Below are 24,274 nucleotides of genomic sequence, written 5' to 3'. Positions count from 1 at the left end.
AGAGGCTGTCCTGAGGACAGCTGCTTCTAGGGCATGTAGAGAGAAATAAGAAGCTGAACAGCCCCTCCTGAGCAGTCAGTGACCTGCTGAGCCACTTGGATACTCACAAGTCTATGGGACCAGATGGGATCCACCCCAGAGTGATGAGGGAGCTGATTCTGTGATATATATATATATATATATATATATATACACACATACATTCACAGGCTCTAAGGCACTAATTCTAATGCTTCATACCATGTAACACTAACTCCTGACACCCTCAAGGACTCAGATTGAGATGTAACTGGCATGGAGATGGTTTGTTTTCTTAAAGCCTCTCATTTCAAGCAGTTTTTTCTACTCCTTCAAGTAGCACACCGATTATATAACTGGTATTAGCTGTATTTTGCTCAAAACTGCAAATATACCGTTGCAAATAATGAGGATGGGTGTTTCTTCAAGGCAGAGGCAGCTTTCTTCTCAGTGTGGGATGGGAAGAGAGGCACTTCTACAGGACTAGATGAAAACTAATCAGCCCTTTTTCTATCATACAGAAACATACAAGATCAGACTAAGCTTCATCCAGAGATGTGATGGATGGACTTCAGAGGACTCTCAGAATTAGGCAGATAAACCCCTTTGATTTGTGTGACCCTATAGAGAAAGATGGAGAAGAAAGGAAGGAGTATAACCTCTTCAGGCAACAAGGGGAATTTCCATTTGGGATGGAAATCTAGTGAGAATACCAACACTATGAAACTAGCACATTACTTGGGTAGCAAAAAGCCATCTAATTTTGGGGAAACCTCTTTCTAAGATGGAATTCCACATAAATACTGAATAATTTTTTTGTTCAGAGATAAGATGCTTACCTATATTTTGGTTGTAGAGATTAATTCATTGCTGCAACACAAAATAACTTGCAAAAAGTTTTCTCATACTCTTAATGGATTTTTCATAAAAAACATCATCAGTAAAGCACTGTAATAAATCAAAGAATTGCTTTTGTTTTCATGCCTAACTTTGACATTCAAAAAATTAATTTCCATGGGTACAGTTAAAGAGTTTTGTTATTGTATTTGTGATCTCCAGAGAGTGCTCTGACTCCCTGTCACATCACATAGAGATGCACTCAGAGAAATGTTCCATCATTAAAGTTTATATTAGGAAAGTAACTCTACAGACATCCTTAGCATTCAAAATATGGATGAAGTGCTTTAGTGGACTGAGGCCAGAAGAAGGGCTCACAGAGTGGTTCAAATATCAACCTTTTGCAGAACTGCAAATGTAAAATACAGGCCAGTATAAAACGATGCTTGTAGCATCATACACTGATTTCCTAGAGAAGAGCAAATACAACAACCCAATGAGACAGCTCTGCTGGATCCCTGCCTTGGTGAGGGAAGGCTGGCAGCCTGCCCCTTTCAGGAAGGGGTATTCAGTGTCACAATTTTCCTAAGGAATTCTGTACACATTATCATAAAATGAACTCTAGGGCATTTACAGCAAGAACTAACAAACAAGCTTTTCCTTGAAGAAGCAAATAGTAATAATGGAGTATGAGATAAATCAGCAGTTTTTACAAGAAGTTACCAGACACCCCAAAAAACCCTTTGCTGCTTTCTTCTTTCCTAGGCAAGCCCTGCTTTTGATCTCTCTTTCCTGATTACTGTGCCCAACTTTGTTAGGGATATTTAGCCACAAAACAGGGAGTGAGCCCAGTTCTACCCTCACAGGGTACCCCAGGCTGGGAAGAGTGTTGAGGGACATGTTCATATGTGCAATGACACACACGTAGGGACCCTTATTCTTGGTCAGCACTTGTGGCTGTGATTTCCCAGGAGGCCAGAGTGAAAAGTGATTATAGCTCTTTTCTCCTGTCTGCAAAATTAAACACGTAGAGGGGCTTCTGATACCAATGAGTTCAGCTGCCTTCTCACAGTGCAGCTCTTCACTTAGCTGCATCTAGCTGTGAATCCTGCAAGTCCAAATGAAACTTGATTTTTTACATTCTGTTCTAGACATTGCTCCTGGTTTTATATCTAATATGTTTGTAGTGATTCTGCAGTCTTTGGAAACCTATAGGGATCTGTAAATATGTAAAATATCTCAGCAATTGCACTAGATTTCAAAGGCAGCTCTAAGTGCTCAGGAGCCCTTCTGAAATTCAGAACTTATGGACAGCTGGAGCTCACATTCAATATTCTAATAAGCTGAATTTAAAAAAGGAAGAATATTGGATTCTTTGTGCAGCTTCAGAGAGAAACCTGTGTGACCTGGGATTCTGTGACACGATAGGTCTTCACTGTACAGCAAAGACACTTCACAATGTACATCCATTTATTAAAAAAAAAGCATAAAACTTGGACATCTGAATTATTTTCTCTTCTTGGCATAGTGCTGATGGAAGAAAAAAAGGCTAAGCAAAAGTTACTACAACTGCCCCACCAGGAAAAGCCTAACTCATAAAGGGTAAGGTTGCCAGTCACTTACAGATTGTTCTGATCACTCCTTCTACAGCCTTTGAAAGGCTGAAAAGGAGCAGCCAGCCAAATAAAAACATATCACCTCCTAAGAGCCAGTGTGCTGAAAACATTCTTCTGCTTTCAGTACGACAAACTCTGGATCCACACTACACTACAACGAAGTTGGAAGGGCTATAACAGCAAAGCATACTAACCATGCACAAACTGGCTCACTTCAGGTCTGTTCTCACTTACCCATGACAAGGTATTGTGTCCTGGTCTGTGATCCTTGACTCTTCCAGCTGCTGATATGCTGGTCCTGTAATTCCATTGAACCTACCCCGAGGTAAGGGAGGAGTCCTCCGAAAGGCATTTCTATGCAGCATCCCACTTTTTTGTCCTGGGCTGCAGCATGAAGAGAGACTTCTAGGAACAACACCAAAAGTACAGTAAAAATTACCACAGCCAAAGCTGCACTTTTACTTCTGCAAAAGAAAGATTCAGGATTAATAAGGCACGGATTACTGTTTTTATAAACTTTGCTCTGGTGGTCTAGGATGTGAGTAGAAATTCTCTGTGGAAATATAGTACTGTAATCCACACTCAGCTCCTGTTTATGCTGTATTTAATATACCATTTCTCTTCGAGGAATGAAAACAACTACCTGGTATATTAAAAGTTTTCCTCTACTTGATGAAAGATGCTGCTTTGTTTCCATGCTGAATATCATAATCCTCCTATAGAGAGTTGACTCCTCAGACAGTATAAATAAACTGCAGAGCTGCAGGATACCTGCAGGTGAGCTCAAAATCAGATCTTTGATTCAGAGCCCAATGTATCACCTATCAGCCCACAGGGTTCTGCTTCCTCATAAAAGAAAATTAACTTGGGAAAAAATGTAAATGAAAGCTGTAAATGAAGCTTATGAAATGCAGCTTGAAGAAATAACCTAGGACACAACTTTTCTCCATGTGGAACAAGATTGCTTTTTTATATTGCTTTATTCTTGCTTTTTTACACATTTTCTTCTTCATACATAGGTAAATACTTCATTGTTTCTTTATGCAGTGTAATACAAACTTGAATATGATAAAAACTAGTAATAGTTTTCTATTTACTTTAGAAAATTGCTTTTTTTAAACAACATTTTTGTACTCTTACAGAAGGAGAATGGATTCTTTGCCTTTTGGGCGGGAATTAAAAAATATCTGAAATCCACAGTTTTGGGATATTGACTGTAAATTCAGATGTTGCTAATGCAACAATATGATGTTTTAATGTAAGCTTTATAGATGCATTTTCAGAATCATTATTATTGGTTTTAGAAATAATTTCAACTTCTGATAAAATTTAGCTATGCAAGAGACTTTTTGATAAGTTTCCTTATCTTTTCCAATTATAATGTGACTTAAAAACAATCTGCATTTTATACCTAGTGGGAGCTTTATTTATACTTATAGCCATATCTACTCCCAGTGCAATTTTTGCTTGGACCAAGTATATTGGACAAATTCTCTTAGACTGTAGAATTCTATTCTGCATTTCATTAAAACAGACCTTTTCTCCCTAAAGCCAAAACATAAGGAAGAAATTCAACAATCTACATCCTAGTGCTCAGGCTAGTAGTGTTCCATCATGATCTCCACTTTGTTCTCTTCCATGCTTCTATTTCCCTGGTGTTTTTAAATTGAAAATATCAATAAGCCATAGCCATAGCACTCCCTCAAGGATTTCCAGTGGTTCCCAAAGTAGATTTTTCCTTAGATATTAAGGAGGCTGTGCAAAAAAACCTTTTTAAAAAAACCTGCAGTACTGGCCTTTTAATTCTGAAGACTGGGTTAAAGTTGTGAATTACAGTTCATATTCTGTAAAACAACACTACCACATCACAAAACAATTGACAATATCTGCTCTGAGATTATTGCAGCAGGGGATCTTAAAAGATGCAGTGAAATGAATAATTTGTGATGAATAATAAATTTCAGAGTTTTTATTGATTGCAGTAAATTCATCAATGTTCTAAAAAAAGTCACCAAACTGATTGACTTCACAGGCTTTAGACTCACTGCAAACATTTGAAACCAATTTGAAATTTTGTTTAATTGTGGCTGCTTTGATGCCCTTTCACATCCTCCTTATAATTAGGTGGCTTTCCACCTAGTAACAGGCACATTCACAGAAAAGCCTCAAAAGCTCTGTATTTATATTATGCAACACATCCAGGTGTACCTGAGCTAACTGGTATAAGAGGCAAACAATGCCCTTTGGATTCCTTCAGGGAATTTCTCCTTTTTTAGCCATCATTACAGTTTCTTCTTCCCTGTACTCCAGCCTAACCAGTTGAAAGAGAGCAGCCCACCTAACTGAGCTGCTCAATCAAACAGAGCAGTAAGGAAAGCTGTAGCAGATACATCTTTAAAATCTATTCATCAATAACTCCAGGCTAACAAAAATCAGAATATGCTTGGAGTGGTTCCCAAGTCATTCATAAAGTAGAGAAAAAAATAGATCTGATTAATTAGTGGTTTGAAAGAAATAGTTCAGTCATCTCGAAAGTTAATTAAGAACTTGGAATCCTTTGATGCAAATTGTTTGGTGTGAAAATTTTCTTTAGGTTGAGAAACTGAGTGAAAACAAAGTCTGTCTCAGCAGGTGGAATATTCTCTTCTCAAGGAACAGACACAACTCTCAAGTGCAGGTAACCATGCTCATGAAGAGATGACTTGTAGTGAATTTACAGTTACTCTGAGAATTTTGCTGTATTACTTTTGAGTTAATCACTAAACAAAACTGTTTATCCATCACATTATGAATATGTTCATAAGTAACTTTGTCAACAGGAACATGAAAAGCATTAACAAGAGAATGACAATTAAAGTATTTAATCTTTAGGTGGGATCCCAATCCTTCCCTTCTTCTTTAATAAGTAAAAAGGCATGACAGAAACAGTGATGTGCATATTATGGCAGGGCATATATCTATTTTACTTATTCTTTTCCCCTTTCTCATGACTGAGACACATGAAAGATGCAAAATTGAGAGAAGAAAAGTTCTGAAGTCAAATGTAAACACTCTTCAAAAACTCTTCACAAATGTGTATTATATTAGCTACTGATCAGGAGCTGCAAACATGGCTGTTGAGAGCCTGGCTTTTGTCCTGGCAAGACAGAAATGGTGAATATGTCACCTCAGTGACTGAGCCCTGCCAGACAGACAGTGTCTTCTGACATTCTTTACGAGCCCCATTTTTAGTCTAAGTTAAGCAATTTACTGCCAACATTTGAATAGATCAACTATTGAGGCTTTCAACCAATTTTCAGTTTTAATAAAACTTATCTGTTATGCCTGAGAACATAAACATCTCTCAATAAATATAATAAATGAAACAATACTGCTGTCTTAATGCCCCTTTGTCAGGTAACAAGAACAAGTGGGTCAGCATGTCTGATTACCAAAAAAGCTGTTTTAAAGGGATCACAACTCAATCTCATAATTTTAAAAAAACCTTCTAATTTACCTCTGTTAGAAATTAAAACAATATGGGTTTCCCACTAACTTGTGTTAGGGTTATAGTAATAAGTTGTTTTACATATGCAAGCAGAGGATGTAAAATTCTCATACTGTAATAAGAATGCACAATATAGGGGAAATATTTTACAAGTAAGATTTACCAACTCCACCAACCCCAAATAACCTTACTGTTAGGCCCAAGATGTATTGGTTTTAGGAACTGGAACCAGACAGCTCCTGATTTTAAGAAATAACCAGCCACCACTTGTGCCTTTTAGAACACCAGCAGAGAAAACAGGTGTGGCTGTGAAACAAAATATTTCCATAGCAAGTAGAAATAAAACAATGTAGTTTAACAACAGCATAAAACAGAGAACCTGCAGACCTGCTGTAATTTTTCCAGGATCACATCAGGTTTGGAATGGGATGAAGATCAAAATGTATCTCAATAAAAAAAAGAAGTTTCCTGATTTGGTCACGTGCAGCCATTTGGCCACACTGAAGAATATTCAGAAATTAAAGAAACTGAGTAAATGATGAAACCATCACGTGATGCATATATTTAAGACAGCCTGTTAAGTGTTAAATGTTCAGATCTGTTGCATGTCTTATAAAGCATGGCCCTTGAATAAATCTTGAGATACATAAACTATAAAGAGAATTCTTTATAAATTAATTGAGGCATTCCACATCTTAGAACAGTTCTCAAGAAATTACTCTTAAGGTATTCTAGTGTTTGACATCTGCAAATAAATTGGGGTATTTTTTTGGTTCATGATTTTGTTATTTTTTTTTCCTGGGAATGAGATTTTGTGTGCAAAGGCATTAAAATGAGCAATCTGGGATTTTGAATTAGCTCACTGTAAATTCAATGTGGCTTATTCTGTAATTTCCCTGTGGAAAAAAAGGAAGTGTAAAGAGTTATTCAACTTTTATTCTAAGTGACAGTCATAAAAAAAGCAGAAGTATTTTCAGTCCTTCATTTATTTTCACATTTTTAAGCTTAAGTAATGTCATGGCACAGCACTTGGCCATTGCAATCATGTTATAAAAGGTAAAGGAATATCACTTTGTTTTTTCTGAACTTCACCTTTTAAATAAATGGAGATAAAACTCCTCTCAGAACTTCTCTGAAAAGTAGTCTAGGCAACGGTCCCATAGTTCATCCATGTTTACTAAAATTAGTATGCATATTCTGAGAGTCACTGTGTAATAAGGGATAAGCCCTGAAAAATGGATCTGACATGACAGTTGGCATTACTTTTTCGTGCTAAAATAAAGGCTTAAGTAAGGTAAAAGTAGATAGGACCCAAATATCCCTTCCTGGCTCATGTGCTGCACTTTGGTAGGTAAAGCAAATAATTTATTCAAAAGAGAAAGAACATGAAAGTCACTGGGGACTGCAATGAAAGTGCACCAAAATTTTTTTTTTAGCACTGTTTTAAACTTTCTTTTTCATAAATAAGTCTTCCCCTCCACGTTGTCTAGCTGAAAAAATTCTGAACTCGTTTTTCTTGGCATGCTCTGGACCAGAAGCTACCACTGCCATTCCACCAACATGATTGCTTATACCACACACAAGTTTGGTTTCTGGCCCTGTAATGAAGCATCTGCAGTGTTTTTCATCCAAAAAGACTATGAGCAGAACTTTAATCCAAATGGCATGCAGCGATGGGTGACTTTTCTCTTTTTATCCTCTTGGAAGCAAGCATCCAAACTTTTTAAAGACTAGTTTTCAAAGGCCACCATGTGTTCATAAATAAGTCATTATTCATTTCAAGTATTAGTTGTTTGAAGAAATAGTGAGAAATGCTGGAAGTTTGCAACTGTGTCTTCCAGCAGCATACGAGTCATTAAATTCCTGAACACCCATAAGGAAAGTCTTGTTTTTAATGGTTTCTCAAACCACAGTTGTTTCATTCACTGGTGTGTGCCTCCAGATTGGATGGTGCCTTTAAACATTTCCTTGAGGACTCTTACAAAACACAGATAAAACCAGTGAACATTGTTATTGCCTTTTTACATCTGCAGCTAAGAAAACACATGGACATCTGCTTAACGAGTTGGCTGAGGTTCTCTTGGAATCTTATCACTCAGCATCTCCCAGTCCCGGCAATCACCCTGCACACCTATCACCAGTATCACCAGTTCCACGACATCCCTCAGCTGCCTGCCAAATTTCCCAGCAGACAGCCATTTGCTTACCTATGTTGCTTGATGGGCTGGGTTCCTCTGTCAGGAGACAAGGCCTCTGGGAAACACTGAGGGCCTGAAAAACTAGACTCCAGAACTTTGTCAAGAATGGGCCCAGGATGCCTATCTGGTTTTGAATACTGTGGCACAGAGAAGGAAATTAATTAATACACAAAAAAGCAAAGAACATCGTTGATGCTATGCAAGCACAATTCATACCAGAGTGGGCAAGAAGTGCTACAAAGCATTTCTACATAAAAATGAGGCACTGCAAGTAATACATTCATTCACTCTTTATGTAGCAGAAAGCACCAGTACTGATTATCCCCATTATATTCTCTGCATCAAAATGCTGGTATCTGCATTAGTAGCAAAATTACTGCCCATAATGATAGGGAACATTGATCTCTTTGAAGAAAAGCCTGGCTTTGTGGCTGTCCAAGGCAAAGACTGAGATCACAAAACACCTCAGAGGACAGGCAGCACCCTTGTAGATCCTTTGGTGATTTCAGTCAAACATTGCTCTTATCAGCCTGTGTCACCATGAAAACCAAACTGAAAGAGCACATGTATCACCAGATAAGTAAGAAAAATATTTGAATCCTATCCATAGAGCCAGAATAACCTTCTGAACTAGTCTGAAACTTCTGACCTGGGTGTATCTGTGCTAGTAAAACATAATTCATACTGTGACAGCTGTAGGCATGGGGCAGTCTCTGGGCATGAAGCAAGAAACAAAGGTCTGGAGAGCAGACAATGGACATGAATAATAACAGCAGACTTTTTTTGTTTGGCTTGGAAGTAGAATCAATGTTGTTAGTGGTCATTGGGCAATAATTCAGAGATAACCCACATTTCCACTCAATTCCATGGCACTTTGCATATGGTTCATGTTGCATTACAATGACCTGCACCAAAACTACTTGGTCTATTTTTCTTTAATACATTTCTTTCTAAGTTGAGTTTGCTTTTTTTTAATACCAGATACCTAGATATCCATGTTATCTTTACAATAAGTGGGTATTGTGAAAGTTATTACATGATTATTATAGAAATAAAATAAAAATCAAAGCAAGGCCAAAAATTAGCATGCCATGATTTGATATCATAAACATTAGTGGAGATGAGATTTCTTTCAAAGTGGAGTTCTTCATAATTATTTTGTTGTCTAACAAAAGACCAATAACCCTTTTGAAATACAGAATTATTTTCTGATTTTGACTTATTCTTATCTACACTTCCCCAGGCTTTAGCAAAATAAAAAAGGAAAGTAATACAAGATTATTGTATTTTAAAGAGGTAACATGCAATTCTAGTCCATCTAGTCAGACTCTTTATGAACTATTTCTACAGATCAAATAACACATCTTCAACTTTTTTCTACAATTCTCTCCTTCCCTCTATTCTGTGAAATACCCACAAAAGCAGGGACAAAAATCATTGTTTATGTGCTGCTGCAGGCAAAGCTATGAGAGTGACAATGTGCAAAATGTTGCTGCATGCATGAAGTAAACAACTGAAGAAGAAACATATTCCACCCATTTCTTTCAGTTACCATGATCTTAGTTGTCACTTGTAAATTGTGTAGCTAAAATATTCAGGTATAAGTAAGATTTTGAAGGTACTCATGTCTGTGAAGGTTTTAAACTTTAATAGTTATCCTGCCAGCTGCAGAAATGAAACTGTCTTTGATTTCTGACCTGAGTAAATCAATCTGAGCTATGTAAAGAGTGGATTGGTATTGCTAGATATTTTTGTTATTTTTTGTGTTTGTTCATAACACTAAATTGAAGGTCCAAACAGCTTGTAAGATTATGAAGTGGATCATGAAGGATAATTAGAGATAAGCTGCATATTTGCTACATCCATGGCTGGGGTGGCTGTGGGCTGGAGCAATGGTATATACACTTTCCCCATTGAAACTGAGGGTAACCAGGAGCTTCAGAAGCTGCTCTGATGCTGATAGCAAAGTCTACTGAAGGTTCAGCAACCAGCAGCACCCAGGCACAGCCTGCATAAGATTTTTTTTTCTCTCTAACCAAACATTTATTTGCACATGGTTGGATTTATTCTCCTTTAGATTGCTGCATCCCTTTTCTGAGATCACATCTGGGGAAAAACATCTCCAGATTTCTGTACAGCACTAGATACTTTACAGCAGTATCAGTTGGTGATGAATGGTATAGAATTATTCCCCATCCATATCCCAGCAGAGCTTATCCCACTGCTTCCACAACCCAGTTCTCATGTGAGCTGAGCCCTCTGGCCATTATGAATTGCTGAATACTCAGCTGTGATGGACAATAAGCTGTGAAACACTTTCAAAGGGCTGTTCCAGTAGGCTGAATACATCACTGAAAGCTTATCTGTATTACTTGGGGTATTTTTATGGTTTTATTGTCTTCATGATTAATTATTTTGTGCTTGTTTGAACAATTACTGAGCAACTCTAATGCATATGGCTAAATAAATAAAAGAATAATGATAGCATTTAAAAATAAACCATTTTGCAAATTCTCAATTTTCATGGTCTCATGGAAAAATGATCTGTTATGTACAACTACTCAAGTCTTTGACAGTAAAATTTCACTCCTGCTGGGTTAATTCTAAGTGACTCTGCAATGGCAGCCTGGGCCAGGAGACAAGAATTCAGCTTCTGTCACTGTCCTGCTGCATAGCTGTGAGCATGTGATTCCCCTGCTCCATGCCTTGTCTTTTTTATTCTAAAATGTAGGATCCATGGATAACAAACGCCACTCAGGTGCTGCAGAACACCTTGACACTGTTGTCCCAGTGTTATGCAAAACAAACCACACATCTCTTCCTCCCCAGCTCTTTTTGGTTCTTAAATGGTTTTCCCAAACTACTAAAAATAAAAAATCCAGAAACAGCCGTGGGTATTGGAAGAGAGGTGATGTGGGGATCCCATCACAAAAGGGATTGAGAAGGCAGAGGGTGCAAAATAAAACTACATTCAGAAAGGGTTCATCAAGGAGGTAAAGAGCCTGTGACTTCTCTGGATGAGCTGACCTTGCACAAAAGTCCACCAGGTGGTCTATTCAACATCCTTATGACTGTTCCCAGATGCTCTATGTGTTTTCCCAATGCTCAGTGGTTTTCCCAAACTACTAAAAATAAAAAAACCAGAAACGCCCATGGGTATTGGAAGAGAGGGGATGTGAGGATCCCATCACAAAAGGGACTGAGAAGGCAGAGGGTGCAAAATTTAAATTACATTCAGAAAGGGTTCATCAAGGAGGTAAAGAGCCTGTGACTTCTCTGGATGAGCTGACCTTGCACAAAAGTCCACCAGGTGGTATATTCAACATCCTTAAGACTGCTCCCAGATGCTCCATATGTTTTGTTGCCAACACTGGTTCTAGACAGTAAATGCAAGTTTGTCTATTCTGGCAGTTTTTCCTAAGTAGTTATGGGATAAGAAAATGGGAAATTTGCTCTTGATCTTAGCTGATCACACAGTAACTCAGGAAAAAACACACCACAAGACTGAAGTGGGTCTGCCACTCAGCTTATGTTAATTGTATTTCTAGCACAGTGATTAAAAAAATTTATTTCCTACTACTGTCAACAAAAGGCCAGAAGACATAAAAAGAGCATTTCCCCCCCTTATTTGTAAGAATATCAGAAACCTGGGGCTAGTGATTGCAAGCTAGTTGAAACAAGTGTAGTGAAAAGTGAAACCACACACTACAGCATAAAAGGCTTATTAACCACCTCAGTGGGAAAGTGATGGGGAATTAATAGCTCTACTTAGTACCACGGGTGAAGGTATTAAAATCCACAAAGATGAAAAGGCCACTTTAAACAACCATGCTAACTCTCAGAAGCACTAAAGGAATGACAAGGTTTCAGCTTTTTTATTGTTTTGCTGCACAGCATATGTGCTAAGTTAGGAAAATTTAAAGGAACCCTGTAATCAAGGTGGAAAAGGGGTCTAGGCATCAGGAGCAGGATTAAGACCAATGAATACTGAATACAAGAAACCAGGAGGACCACACAAACTCCTCTCCTCCCTTGCATGGTGGATAAAGGGGCACAGAGTATTCACCTTTCTAAGGGGCAGCTGAAAATGACAATTTACTTTTGCCTCTGAGAACATCAAATGATTTCCTGCAGTCTTCTGGAACACATTAATTAAATATCTCTTGAAAACAGTATAATCTCTTTGGGAAGGGGTGCATAATACCTAAGTTTTGCATTGGGTGAAATAAATTTCCATCTCCTGCATACTTCAAAGATCCTGCAGTAAAAACTGGCACATCTATCTCCTCCTGACGGAAGAACTGCAGCAAGATTACCCAGTGCTTTAGTATCCAAATCCTAAAAATCCTATCCAGACACTAAAAAATCTAGCAAGAAATTGAGTGTGTTGCCACCAGAATATTTGGGCAAGGTAGTGCTCTTAAAAGAGACTCAGGAGAAATACTAGGAGCTGTGCTCAGTTATTTATGGATCCTGCTTACAGTATACAGATATTTTCCATGTAATTTGTATCCCTAACAATATAATGGAATCAATACTGAGAGAAATAGACTTGGCAGAGGTGAATACAATTACCAGCCATGAGCAGCAGAGGTTCAGAGACAATACAGCTGTCCTGGCAAAATCTAACCTTTTTTTCTCTTTTACTTTACAGCTGAAGAGAGGAAAGATGTGGAGGAGAGTAATACATGAGTGTGGGAAGTAAAAGCATATGGATACTTCAAAATATTGTCAATACAAACAAAAAAACCAAACCAGCTCCCTGACATACAACAAATGCCCAACTCTCCTTGAGTTCTTCCTCAGCCTTGGGAGGTGCTGGGATGTGGCCACTCTTCCTTGGCTGTGTTTCCCTGCTGATCAGAGAGGGCAAAACACACCCAAAAGAGTAACTTCTGAAATGGAATTCTGAACGGCCTACAGTTTGCAGTTGGCTCCTTCTTTTTATTTTTTTTATTTATTTATTTTTATTTGTTTGCTTTTTCTGCATATCCTGTTGTTTAACTTGAATATCCACAGCTGAGAGAGCATTCCTGCCATATGAATGTTTAATGAATATGGGGGAATGTTTAACACTTCAAATCCATGTCTTAAACACTACCTTTGGATTTAAGGATTGCTGCAAGGTAATCCATAGTCTAGGATGCAGCAGGAGTGTGCTTTAAAAGTATGGAGTGTGTTTTAAAATGAAACATTCTGAGCTTTTCACCTTGTATATGGTTCTTATAATATCACTGATGTAAAGAAGCTTTAATTGGTGTAAAGGTGGGATACCATGGGGACTGATGTCTAAAGTCCTTATCTTTTTCTTTTGCAATAAAGAATAGAATAAAATTGCTAGAATAAAATGCAAATTTGTAATTCATTTTAATACTTGGTTCAAATATGAAATGTGTGGGTTTTCTGTTAACAGCAATTTTGATACATTCACATGGCTTTTCCCATTGGAAAATAAAAAAAAATAATTCAAAATCGGCCTTGAAAACAAATAGTGAAAAATAATTATTTTCCTAACGTATAGCAAAGTGTAAAAAGGGAAAAAGGAATGATGAGGAGAAAAAGCATTTCACTGAGATTAGTCAAGCTCTTTACAGTCACAAACAAACCACTGGAAACACTGTCTGCTAGATCCTGGGTCTTGAGAAATAAGCAAAACCTCTTTTAGAGCAACACAGCATTTGGAAAGGTCCATGCATCTTTTACTAAATGTAGCAACCTCTGAATAAAATGTGATGGCTCTTTCAGAATAGACATTATTAGAAGAGTCATCAATAATAAGGAACCTTATGCAGCTGTTACAAGATGTACACTACTGCACTCTGTATAGAAGAAGAAGCAGCAGGGTGAAAAACATGAAGGGATCACCAGGTCTGTTCAAAACAGGCAGGAAAAAAGTATGGGAGAATCTTTTAGGGAAAGAGAGAAATGTGACAGACAAGCAAGACAGTTTTTCCTTTTAGAAAGAGCACTTGGAAAAGAAATGGCTTCCAGAATCCCACCAGCTTGAATGCCAGACTAGAGAACTATTCTCCAAAAAACAACCACCTAAATTTATTGAAGTTTCTGTATTGGCTCCTGGAAATGAATAGAACTAAGATTTCTCCCCAGATCCATGTGGTGGGAATTGCAGATGGGAATGGCAGAGGGATCACCCCCTGAAAGTGAGGGGGGGAAGGCAGCAACAGGAGCCCTCCCCTCCCCACCCCCAGATGTGCTGCTCTCTGATGGGGAGGAACTCAGCCATTCCTACCTCATACCATCATAAAGTCCTTTTCTGCTACCTTGCTGTACCCTTTGCCCCTTTTATTTCCCCTCCAATCTGCCACGTTTTGTAAATATTTAATGAACTGCCTACATGTATTCCTGCACTAAAATCTTGCTAACAACAGAAACTGTTATTACCCTGCCCTGTTCCACTACATCCTGCACAAGGTCATTCTGCTTTTCTTCTTTAGTATCTTCATTCCCAAAGGGAAAATGCATTAATGGCAAGGAGAAAACAGCTGCCTGGAAGCAGCCACAAGAACAAGAAAATGGTGTGTTAATTACCAGCACTGGTAATGCCAGTCTGAAGAGCATTAACAGCTGAAAAGCAAATTTGGATTAAAACAATAAATAAAAATAATGGGTTTCAATCCCTAATGGCTGGAATCTACAGACTGCTACTTTAGCCTTTATGGCTGTTGTTATGGCAAAAGAAAAAGACTTAAATAAAGCTTGTTGATGTGTTTGCCAGCTGCTCAGAAGACATCAAATAGTTCATTGTGATGATGGATTGACAAAACATTGCACTAAATTACAGTGAGAAAAAGAGAAATAACATATTCTTAGTGTGAACCAAGACCTACTTTATACATTAGAACAAAAGGATCACAAAAGCTCTTTTAACAACTTTACCTTGTGTTGCCACCATTGCAACATGACAACACTCCCAACAACTTTTTTTCTGGGGCAAGAAATAATAGATGACAAAATGTATTGAAAGTGAAATCCAGAGCTGCATAAAATCCCCTGGACTGTGATCCTGTCAATTTAGTGGAGCTATTTCTCTCCTGAAGTAGCATATTTTTTGTGAACCTCAAAGCATCTCATGACCACAATGGTGTTCCCATAAAGCAGTATCTTTGGGGAACTCGAGAATTGCTCTGAAAACTCCTCTGTCATGGCATGGAGCCTCTGCTCCCTCTGAATTGATTTAAATTAAATTGTATGTATTAAAATTACTACATTACATTAATTGAATGTAAACCAGGAGTTAAGACATTTGTGGCTGGGTGGGCAAGCTCACTTTTACTGAACTTCCACAGTTTTGATGCAACCTGGTAAATAACTTAATCAGCCCTTTAAGCAAAACTGTAATCCTTTTTTCAAAAAAAGACTTAGTATTTAGAAAGGTTTCAATAAATCTTTTATAATTTCCTATTATATTGATACCAGGATCCTTCTCAGTTGTTTCAAAGACTTTGTTCAAAATCAGAGAGCAATAATGTGCACAACAAGAGGGAAGAGAATATCATGGACTGGAAAATATCTCACACCCAGGGACAAATAAATTGATCATCTTCAACTTTCTTATTTAAAATACATTTTATGCATTTCATGGTTGTGAGATCGTATTAATTTACATATAACTATATACAGAAAATAACTAAATTAATTTCAAATTTAGCTTGAAAAAACATCTCTCTCTGGTATAAAATTATTCCTTTATTCAAGACCCAGGAAAATGACCACCATCTATGCAGTCTGCCCTTGGGGACTGATTTACAAATTTAGTTCTAGATGTTGAATTTCCTCTGACACTGTGACAAACCTCTGGTTTTTTTCATGCAGGTTCCTTAATGATTTGTCAACTTAAAATCACTTAAGATCAAGTGAGCCCCACTTCCCCTATAAACCATACCTATGAGCTGGAAACTGTAACAGGAATTGCCACTGCTGGATGCAGAGTTAGGGGGGCTCAGCAAGTTGCTACATGAACAACAGGTACCACGATCCATTGAAATAACTTCAGGAAAAAAAAAAAACCAACAACCAAAGAAATCTCTGTTTGGTGTTTTCCATTAACAGGCCTGATAGAAAACATTTTATGAAGGAGGTGAGAATTCTTGTTCCCATTGCTCAGATGCTAATGGCAAGATGGCAATGTGCTGCTGTCAGCAGCAGGAACTCAGCCAGGCTATTAAGTGTTGGAGCTGGCAGGAATACTTACATTTTGCAGCTGGACTCGGCTTTGTGCCACACACTCTGATTTTGCCATCATGCTGGAAGCATTTAGGCTGTAGGTTTTCCTATTCTGTGTTTCTTTCAGCTGTTCATGAATTTGCTTTGTTTGTTTCCTGCGGAGAGAAATAAAATTCCTGTAAGAAAGAGGCAGGTTGGTTTTCTGCTACAGCCATGATATTTTTATAGCCATGGTTCCCTTTGTTCAAAACTTCACTTGTATTAGAATAATCAGCTGAGCTAATTCACTGGTGTCTAATATTTCAATGCAGTGGTCATTTTCTAGCAAGGCTTAAGAAAGGAAGGGAAAAGCTCTTCTGTTTAAAATATCTTCTATTCTCTGATGACTATAATAACAGCTATAGTAATTTTAGGGCAGAATTTTGTAAGATCATCTCTTATGTATTTAACAATAGCTTGTGAGTAAGCCTGAATATTAAAAAAGCATTTTGCTTGGATTTGGAACAAAGATTTTGGCAAATAGAGCAGGCATTAGCCCCTGTTGGCAATAAAAAGTGTCAATGAATCAAAGCAGCTATTCTGCTAACAGCTGATTAGATTTGACCTGCATCTTATAAAGTTAGTTTGCTTCTGCTTACAAGCTTAAACTGAAAGAAACCATCAGTACAGTATCTGGGGCTGGGTTTTGACACATTATGTCAGAGCTAGGAATTAATCACTTGCAATATCAAGAGATAACTACACTATAAATTGAGGCTTCTGTTTTTGCCACACTATATTAGCAAACTGAGCTTTAAAGTTCTGTACATGATTAAGGATATGAGGTAGCAAACTTTATTTTACTTTGTTGTGCCACGAGCAGCTTTGGGACAGCAGCTGGTGTGGAGCCAGGTTTCAGAAGTAATTTCAGGCAAGTCAGAGAAATATAGTCTTTCTATATTGAAATCAGAAATTTTAGGAAAAAAGCTTCAGGAAATTTTGAAAAATTTCTGGTGATTTTTGCTGTTGAAAGCCTTGGGATATCATTAAGTTTGATCAAATCTTAACTTGGCTCAGGGCAATGGATTTGACACTGAATGAAGTATAAAAGTCACTTTAACCTCCTTCAGAGCAATCTGTGTCTAGTGTAGGAAAGTCTAAGAAACCAGAGGAAAATTACTTAAATTGTCAAGAGGGAAAACTAAGAAGTTCCTTCAATATGAAAGAAAGCAATGAAAAGCATCAATTCAGATATTCAATTTTAATAATAGCTTTAATATGTTAAAATAAATATGAGCTTTCCTCTGCCTTTGAGTCCTTTAGTTCTGTTTTAGCATTGCTCAATTCAAGTGTTTGTTTAAACTGAACGAGCTGTAGTCACCTGCTTAGAAGAACTATTTGTTATAGCACGGTTCCTGAACATGGTTCATAAACCACAATAAATCTCAGGCTCTACAGGTATCTCTTAGGCTTTTTGATTACATCCTAGTTTGAAACAGCATGGCAAACAAAAAAGAACAAATTTACATTGAAAGCATGTTACAAATATGAGTGGCATGTTTTGAGTATAGCTAGGAGCTCATATTCAGTAAGATTTATGAATCTGGGTGGGTGAGGAAATAATTTTTAAAGCAAAAAACTTGCTACACTTCCAATATTCTTTCTGAGCCAAAAGAAGTCAAATTGGAAAGTTAAGATCAGAATGATCTGAATAGATATAGAGTCTGAAGGAGTATACTGTAAAATTAAAATAATTAGTCAGTTGATCCAGAAACATCTCTTTTAAAACCATTTTTTGGTATCTACTCATTTTTGAAACAAATGAAACGGAGTAATCTAATTTGTAAAAGGTCAAAATGAACTCTTTAGCTTCTCATAAAATTCCAGAGGAAATTCATAAAAGCAGCTCTGGAGTTCCTATGAATATTTTCTGACTAACTAAAGTACAGACACTGAGATAATAAGCATTTATATCCCTATGTCCTCCTGAAAGCCAGCCTCTTGCATTTTAGTTTCCACCATGGCTATGGAACATCCAGTCTTTTTTGGTGACTGAGTGGAGACTTCATAGAAATTCTAAGCACAGACAGTAAAACTTGACCACAGAAACAAATTTTGGGAATCTCTCCTATACATACAATGTTCTCAGAATTTAATGAGAAAAACAGCAAAACAAATTACAAATTTTTGAAACTCTAATTTGGATTAATTTACAAGACCTAGGTTTGGAGCTGTATCTACATCTATGAGCACATGTAAGTAAATTGGAACATTAAGCTTCACTGCTGTAATCTAGCATTAACACTGAGATTCCTGAAGATAATTTACTGAAAGAAATAAACTAATAATTTCTTTCCTTTTATGTTCATGCAACCTAAGATTAATATTAGTTTCATGCATATTTGTTTTGCTGAACTATGGGATGCAGTTATGAAACTAGAAATTATTAATAATTCAAACTTAGCGATTAATGTATTTATTTTATAATGGTTAAAGGGTTGGACTCGATGATCTCTGAGGTCCCTTCCAACCCAGCCAATTCTATGATTCTATGATTCTATGGTTGTTTTCACAAATGGGCCTTATGTGTTCAACTTTAGAGATGTTCATCAATAAAGTGTTGTTACTTCAGCAAGAAATAAAAGTCACAAGTCATTTATAAAAGTCTAAGCCATCAAGAGTAGCCCATTACTGTGCTCTCCTGTCATTACCAACACTTACAGAACTTTCTGGTGTACTCTAAAAGGAACAATTGAAAGGGCACAGTCTTTAATTAAAGTTTGAAACTTTTTCAGATTGAATTTATTTTAAGGAATAACTTTTAACTCAATGGCACATAGAGAATTGCTTCTTTTAGCAGCAGGTATTATACAACTGTCATCTTAGGAAAGAATGGGTCAGTATCTTCATGTAAACTTTTTTATTTAAAAGCTTCACCATTCAGTTTCTGTAGGTGTTAGTAATATTTTAAGTATCTCACACATCAAATTAATCCCAAGGGTTATCCCCAATGCAGGAGAAATGCTTTGAAAACTCCTTAAGAAATATGATCAAGATACATCTGTCTTATGAAAAAGCTCCTGAAAATCTGCTGACTTAAAAGCTCATCTTTTAAAATATGATAAGGGCTGAGGCACCATAAATTTGTTGGGTTTTGTACCTTTAAGACATTGGCCAATGTCACAGTTACAATGCTGTTTTACGTGGCTTCTCTGTAATGCATCCCAGACACTCTTGGATAGTTTGCCAGATCGATCAGTATCTTACCTCTACTGAGCTTCATATATTTGATAAGACCTCTTGACTAAACCAGAGATGCTCATTTTCTCATTCCTCTTCAAGCTTGTCCCATAATCTGGTATAAGATCACTTTTAGTCACCCCAGTAACTCCTAACTATTGCATTTATAATGCAGATAAAACACCAAAACCACCACCCCCCCTCCTGCTGAGGACATCCTGTGACTTCTTCTTCAAAAAGCAGCATTTCTACTCACTATTTTTAGACATAGCTCTCTCCACTATCTCATAAAAGCTACAGTATTTTGAAAGCTGTTCCATCACAGCTCTCCACCACTCCCTACATCAGTGTAAAGGTGCAAACCCAAGAGGGGCAGAGCTGAACACCAGAGGGACATTTTATTCGCTCTGTGCTCAGTTGCTGACTGCCTGTCCTTCCAACTGGCAACCCCATTCTGCCTTTTCTGAATCTCTCTCTCTCCACTAGCAAAAGTGCCAAGCCTTTCTAGGAAGAAAGGAACACCTCATTCTCTCTTTCTTCTGCAGATCCAAAGTGCATTATGACAGAATGCAGGAGCTTTCTGTGCCCACAACTTATACTGCAGCCCAGGAGTTCCCAGAGAACTGTCTGGCCACAGCATCCTCCCAGCTAACACCAAATGTCATGCCCTAGGTCCAAAGAAAATTAAACAAACTCCCTCAAGACATCAGTATAATAGGAGTGCTTAGATGCAATATGAACCAACTAAAATCTTCACTCAAACCATGCCTAAACTACCTCTGAAGTTCAAGGGAAAGAAAAAGAGGGGGGGAGAAAAAGAAAAAAAAAAAAGAAAAAAAAGCCTGGTGACTTTTCCAACTCCTTTTTTTTTTTCCTGATACAATTGTCAATTTCTCTTCTTTTAATAAAAAGTAGTCTGTATCAGAGCTCCTACCCATTAAAATAAACTTGAAATAAAGGGGATTCAGATAAGCATCCGAACTTTTCAGTAGTGCAATCCTCCACATTTTTGATGCATGGACACTATGATTAACCTCATGCAGGTACTATTTATATTGATCTGTGTTCTCTCATTAGCTTCAGGTGGAATAGGAATGAGGGATGACAAACATATAGAACATATATATAGATACAGTGGCAATGACAAGCATGTCATGTGATTGCTGTGAGGTTTTTGCAATCCAAATTACACATAGAGAAATAAATATTATAAAATGATGGGAAGATAAAAAATTAGAGTGGAAAGTATTTCATTTGAATATAGTTTAGTCCAGATGACCACACCTACAATGTGCTTGTGCATTACAAATACTCATTATGCATCTACATCAGCAGTTTACAACTACTAGCTAGAGGTAACAGGGATCTGCAGTGAGCTTGCCTGTTTCTGCATTTCTAAATTCTGTTTGTTCTGAGCATACAGACACAAAAGGGACATTTGGGTATATGAAATGAAATGCAAAATGGAGATGGTAAGTTTATACTTTAATTTTCAGAACTGATTATTGCACTGATGGTAAAAGTCAGAAAATTATTATTGTCAAAAAATGAAAGGACAAAATCTCTTCTTTCCTAATATCAGAAAACAGAAGCCCAAAGACATATTACTCCCGTTGACTATTTCTTTGGACTCGGATAGCGTAGCCATGGGGAACTGCTCTGGCCTGCCCAAAGGCAACAACTTCAAAAAGAAGGAAGAAACTGAAGAACTGCAACGCTGTAAAAAGGACAGAAGCTGAGGAACAAACACACCAGACAAAGGCTCTTACTTTGTTTTGAAGTAGAACGCTGCACAAAGCATGGCCACTACGACTATGCCAAAGACGATACAGGCAATAGACAGCACCTGGCGCTGGTACACTTCTTCACTCTCTGTGAACAGCAAAATTGAGAGTTATGAAAGCAGCAGAAAACAGTATTTGCAAAAAGAAAAAAAGCGGATTTTGGCACATCACAGCTTCACTAATGATGGGCAGATAGAGGAGGGGTTTAGAGGTCTGGGTTGGCCAGTTCCTCAAGAGAACGGGCGCTTCTCTGAACCTCGCGTTTAGATCAGGTTCAGAGAACCAGGGCTTCCTAGGAAAGTTTGAGGAAATGGTTCCAATGCACAATGAAAGATACATACTAATAAAAATGAGAATAGTTTCATATTTTCTCTGCCCTACATGCTACTTTTCACCTTTTATATAACGCTTCTACTGTTGATAGGATAAAGAGCTGTACAACCCTGGAGTCTCTGGCTTAAGGCCAGACCCATCAGAGCTCTCATAAGGTACCACAAGATTCAGAGTTCTTTTTTAGCTATCCAAAATATCTCATGAATGGTGATTACAATGCCTTACTCCCATGCCATTCTTTATATTTGAAGCTTATGTACACCCCACCACAATAAAAAAAACTTCATTTAATTAACTTTGATGGAACCCAATGACTAGTATGCTACAATATCCCAGATAAGACTTTCATGGCAAAATTAATTTAATTAAAATTTAATTTAAAATTTAATTTAAAAATCAAACTAATAAGAATTTTTCTTAACAAATCTCAAAAACTTCCACTTAGCTTTTAAAGAGGAACAGAATGACAGTTTAAAAAAAAAAAGATAAGAAAACATGAGAAAACACTTGCTCATGACCACAGATAGGAGTGAACAACTGTAGTTACCACTTCCTTTAGTGTTAGATTTTATTTTTATCATTTCCATTACTTCTCTAGCCCAAAGCCCCAATGAACTAAAGATTGTTATTTTCTTTAGATCATTTCCTCCAAACAAGCAACATACAAACCAGTATTTTCGTTCATATATTTTAGGTAGCAAACCAACATGTAGGGTTTATCAAAGCAGAGTGCAAGCACTGCACATGAACAAACTTACATTCCCTTTCTCAGCTGGATACCTTCAGAGCTTAACCCCCCATTGGTATGAATACCAGACACATATGTCAAGTAGCTGACAGTAACTCCAAGTTTTAGGTTTACAATACTCAGATTCATAAGACGAAAATATTGTATGACAACAGGAAGGTGAATCTAGGGAAATACTGAGAAAATCTGCACCTAACTGGAACTCCAGTCAAAGTGTTACTCACTTATTTAATTTTGAAACTCTAAATTATTAAAATTAACTTTTAAATTATTGTCTTAAAAATAAAAAAGAAGCAAATACAGAAACATACAATTTTTACATATCTTAAATATAGCAGAAAAGGTTTTCATGGAATAGAAAAAAATTAGTAAAACTGATTCCAGCAGAGCTTCAGGCCCATTTCTAATTGGCATGTATAAAATTTGGATCTAGACAGTAAATCCTCACTGGCAATGAACTTTTGGAGGCTCAATTTCATTTTTGTTTGTTTAATATCATTTTTTTTGTTTTTACTAGCCTAAGACAATTATCTAACAAGAGGATTATCCACCTTCTATTTCTACTGCAGTACACGAAGGACTCAACTTACAGATCTTGAATTCTTATGTTGAAGTGGATCACACTGCAACTAGTTAAAGAATTTTCAGTTCAGCAATTGTTAAACTATTGTGCCTGGACACCAATTTCAGCACCTCACTAAGCATGGGAAACTATCAATTTCACCCAACTATCACATGCATACTTATTAACTGTAACTTCACTCAAACATTGCCTGAAATGAAAAAAATATCAATTTATTAAAAGAAACTGATTTAATTAGTGTGTACAAACAGGCTTAACTTTATCTTTTCTTTTCATTCAAACTAAGTCCTCCTTACTTATTTTTTTTCCCATTTTGTTATTTTTTTGAGAAATGGTGAGTTTAATGCAGCTATATTCTCTTGCCAGTCCTGAATGGCTGTCACTGCCTTGTTAAAGATGCTTAAGAATATGTCTTAGCAAGATATAAGCACTTCTAAGACTAGACAAGGTTATCTTGCTCAAACAACTATGTGAAGATTTAAGTCTTTTGTGTAGTTAGATTAATCCCTGCCACTAGCTTTCATCACATGCTCTTCAATGCTTTCTTTCCTTTCTATTCTGTTCAGTGCACATTAAAAAAACTCCTTATTAATTAACATTACTCCATTTCTCAAACATCTTTGCTGCTTTTTTTTATATCCTTTAAATCTTCATTTATGTATTGGCTCCACCATTTTTTTGTCTCCAACATCTTTCAATCAGTTCAGCATTTTTTCCCATTCTCTAATCTTCCACATTGGCTTTTTTTTTTTTAAGAAAAAGAAACCTGCACATTCTTATTGATAGGAATGCAATCTGTTTCTCTGCAAACTTAGAAGGTCTCTTCCCTGTTGCCTTGATTTAACATCACTATTGCTCTGCAAATAACACAGCCGAGATACTCTCTGGCCAAGGTCTACTGAATAGGGTCTCTACACAATGGAGAAGGCTACAGATGAGTACTGCAAAATACTTAGAGCAGACTACTTCTGCTCTCACAAAATAAAAAGCTGTAGAAATTCAACATATAGAAAAGAGAAGAAGTGAAAATTTCTCCTTAGTTGAAGCTGTGCATCAAAAGAAACTTCCTGAGTTCACTTAAAGTGTGAATGAAGTTTATTCACATTTATTTGTATATTCCTTGTGAAATAAATCACCTTAATCCCAATCTATTGAAATAAATACTCCAGGGAGAGGACTCCCCATTGAATAAGCAGCCAAGAAAATATTTCATCTACAAAGCAAAATATCAACTGCCATGGATATTCCTGGATAACCCAGCAGAGGA

The 24,274-nt window shown here is 37.0% G+C and overlaps 1 protein-coding gene across 1 annotated transcript in view; it reads right to left on the bottom strand.

The window, feature by feature from the left end:
* Positions 1–24,274, bottom strand: part of NRG3 (neuregulin 3) — a 347,967-nt gene that overhangs the window by 4,209 nt on the left and 319,484 nt on the right. The window contains exons 5-9 of the mRNA XM_030453174.1: positions 21,329–21,431; positions 16,369–16,495; positions 8,166–8,293; positions 6,346–6,348; positions 2,706–2,876 (exon numbers count right to left, since the gene is read on the bottom strand). Coding sequence (XP_030309034.1) covers positions 2,706–2,876; positions 6,346–6,348; positions 8,166–8,293; positions 16,369–16,495; positions 21,329–21,431 — 532 coding nt within the window. The remainder of the gene's footprint in view (positions 1–2,705; positions 2,877–6,345; positions 6,349–8,165; positions 8,294–16,368; positions 16,496–21,328; positions 21,432–24,274) is intronic.

The sequence above is a fragment of the Calypte anna genome, chromosome 6 (genome assembly GCF_003957555.1).
Source record: "Calypte anna isolate BGI_N300 chromosome 6, bCalAnn1_v1.p, whole genome shotgun sequence".
Taxonomy (NCBI): domain Eukaryota; kingdom Metazoa; phylum Chordata; class Aves; order Apodiformes; family Trochilidae; genus Calypte; species Calypte anna.
This window is presented reverse-complemented; position numbering and strand designations above follow the sequence as displayed.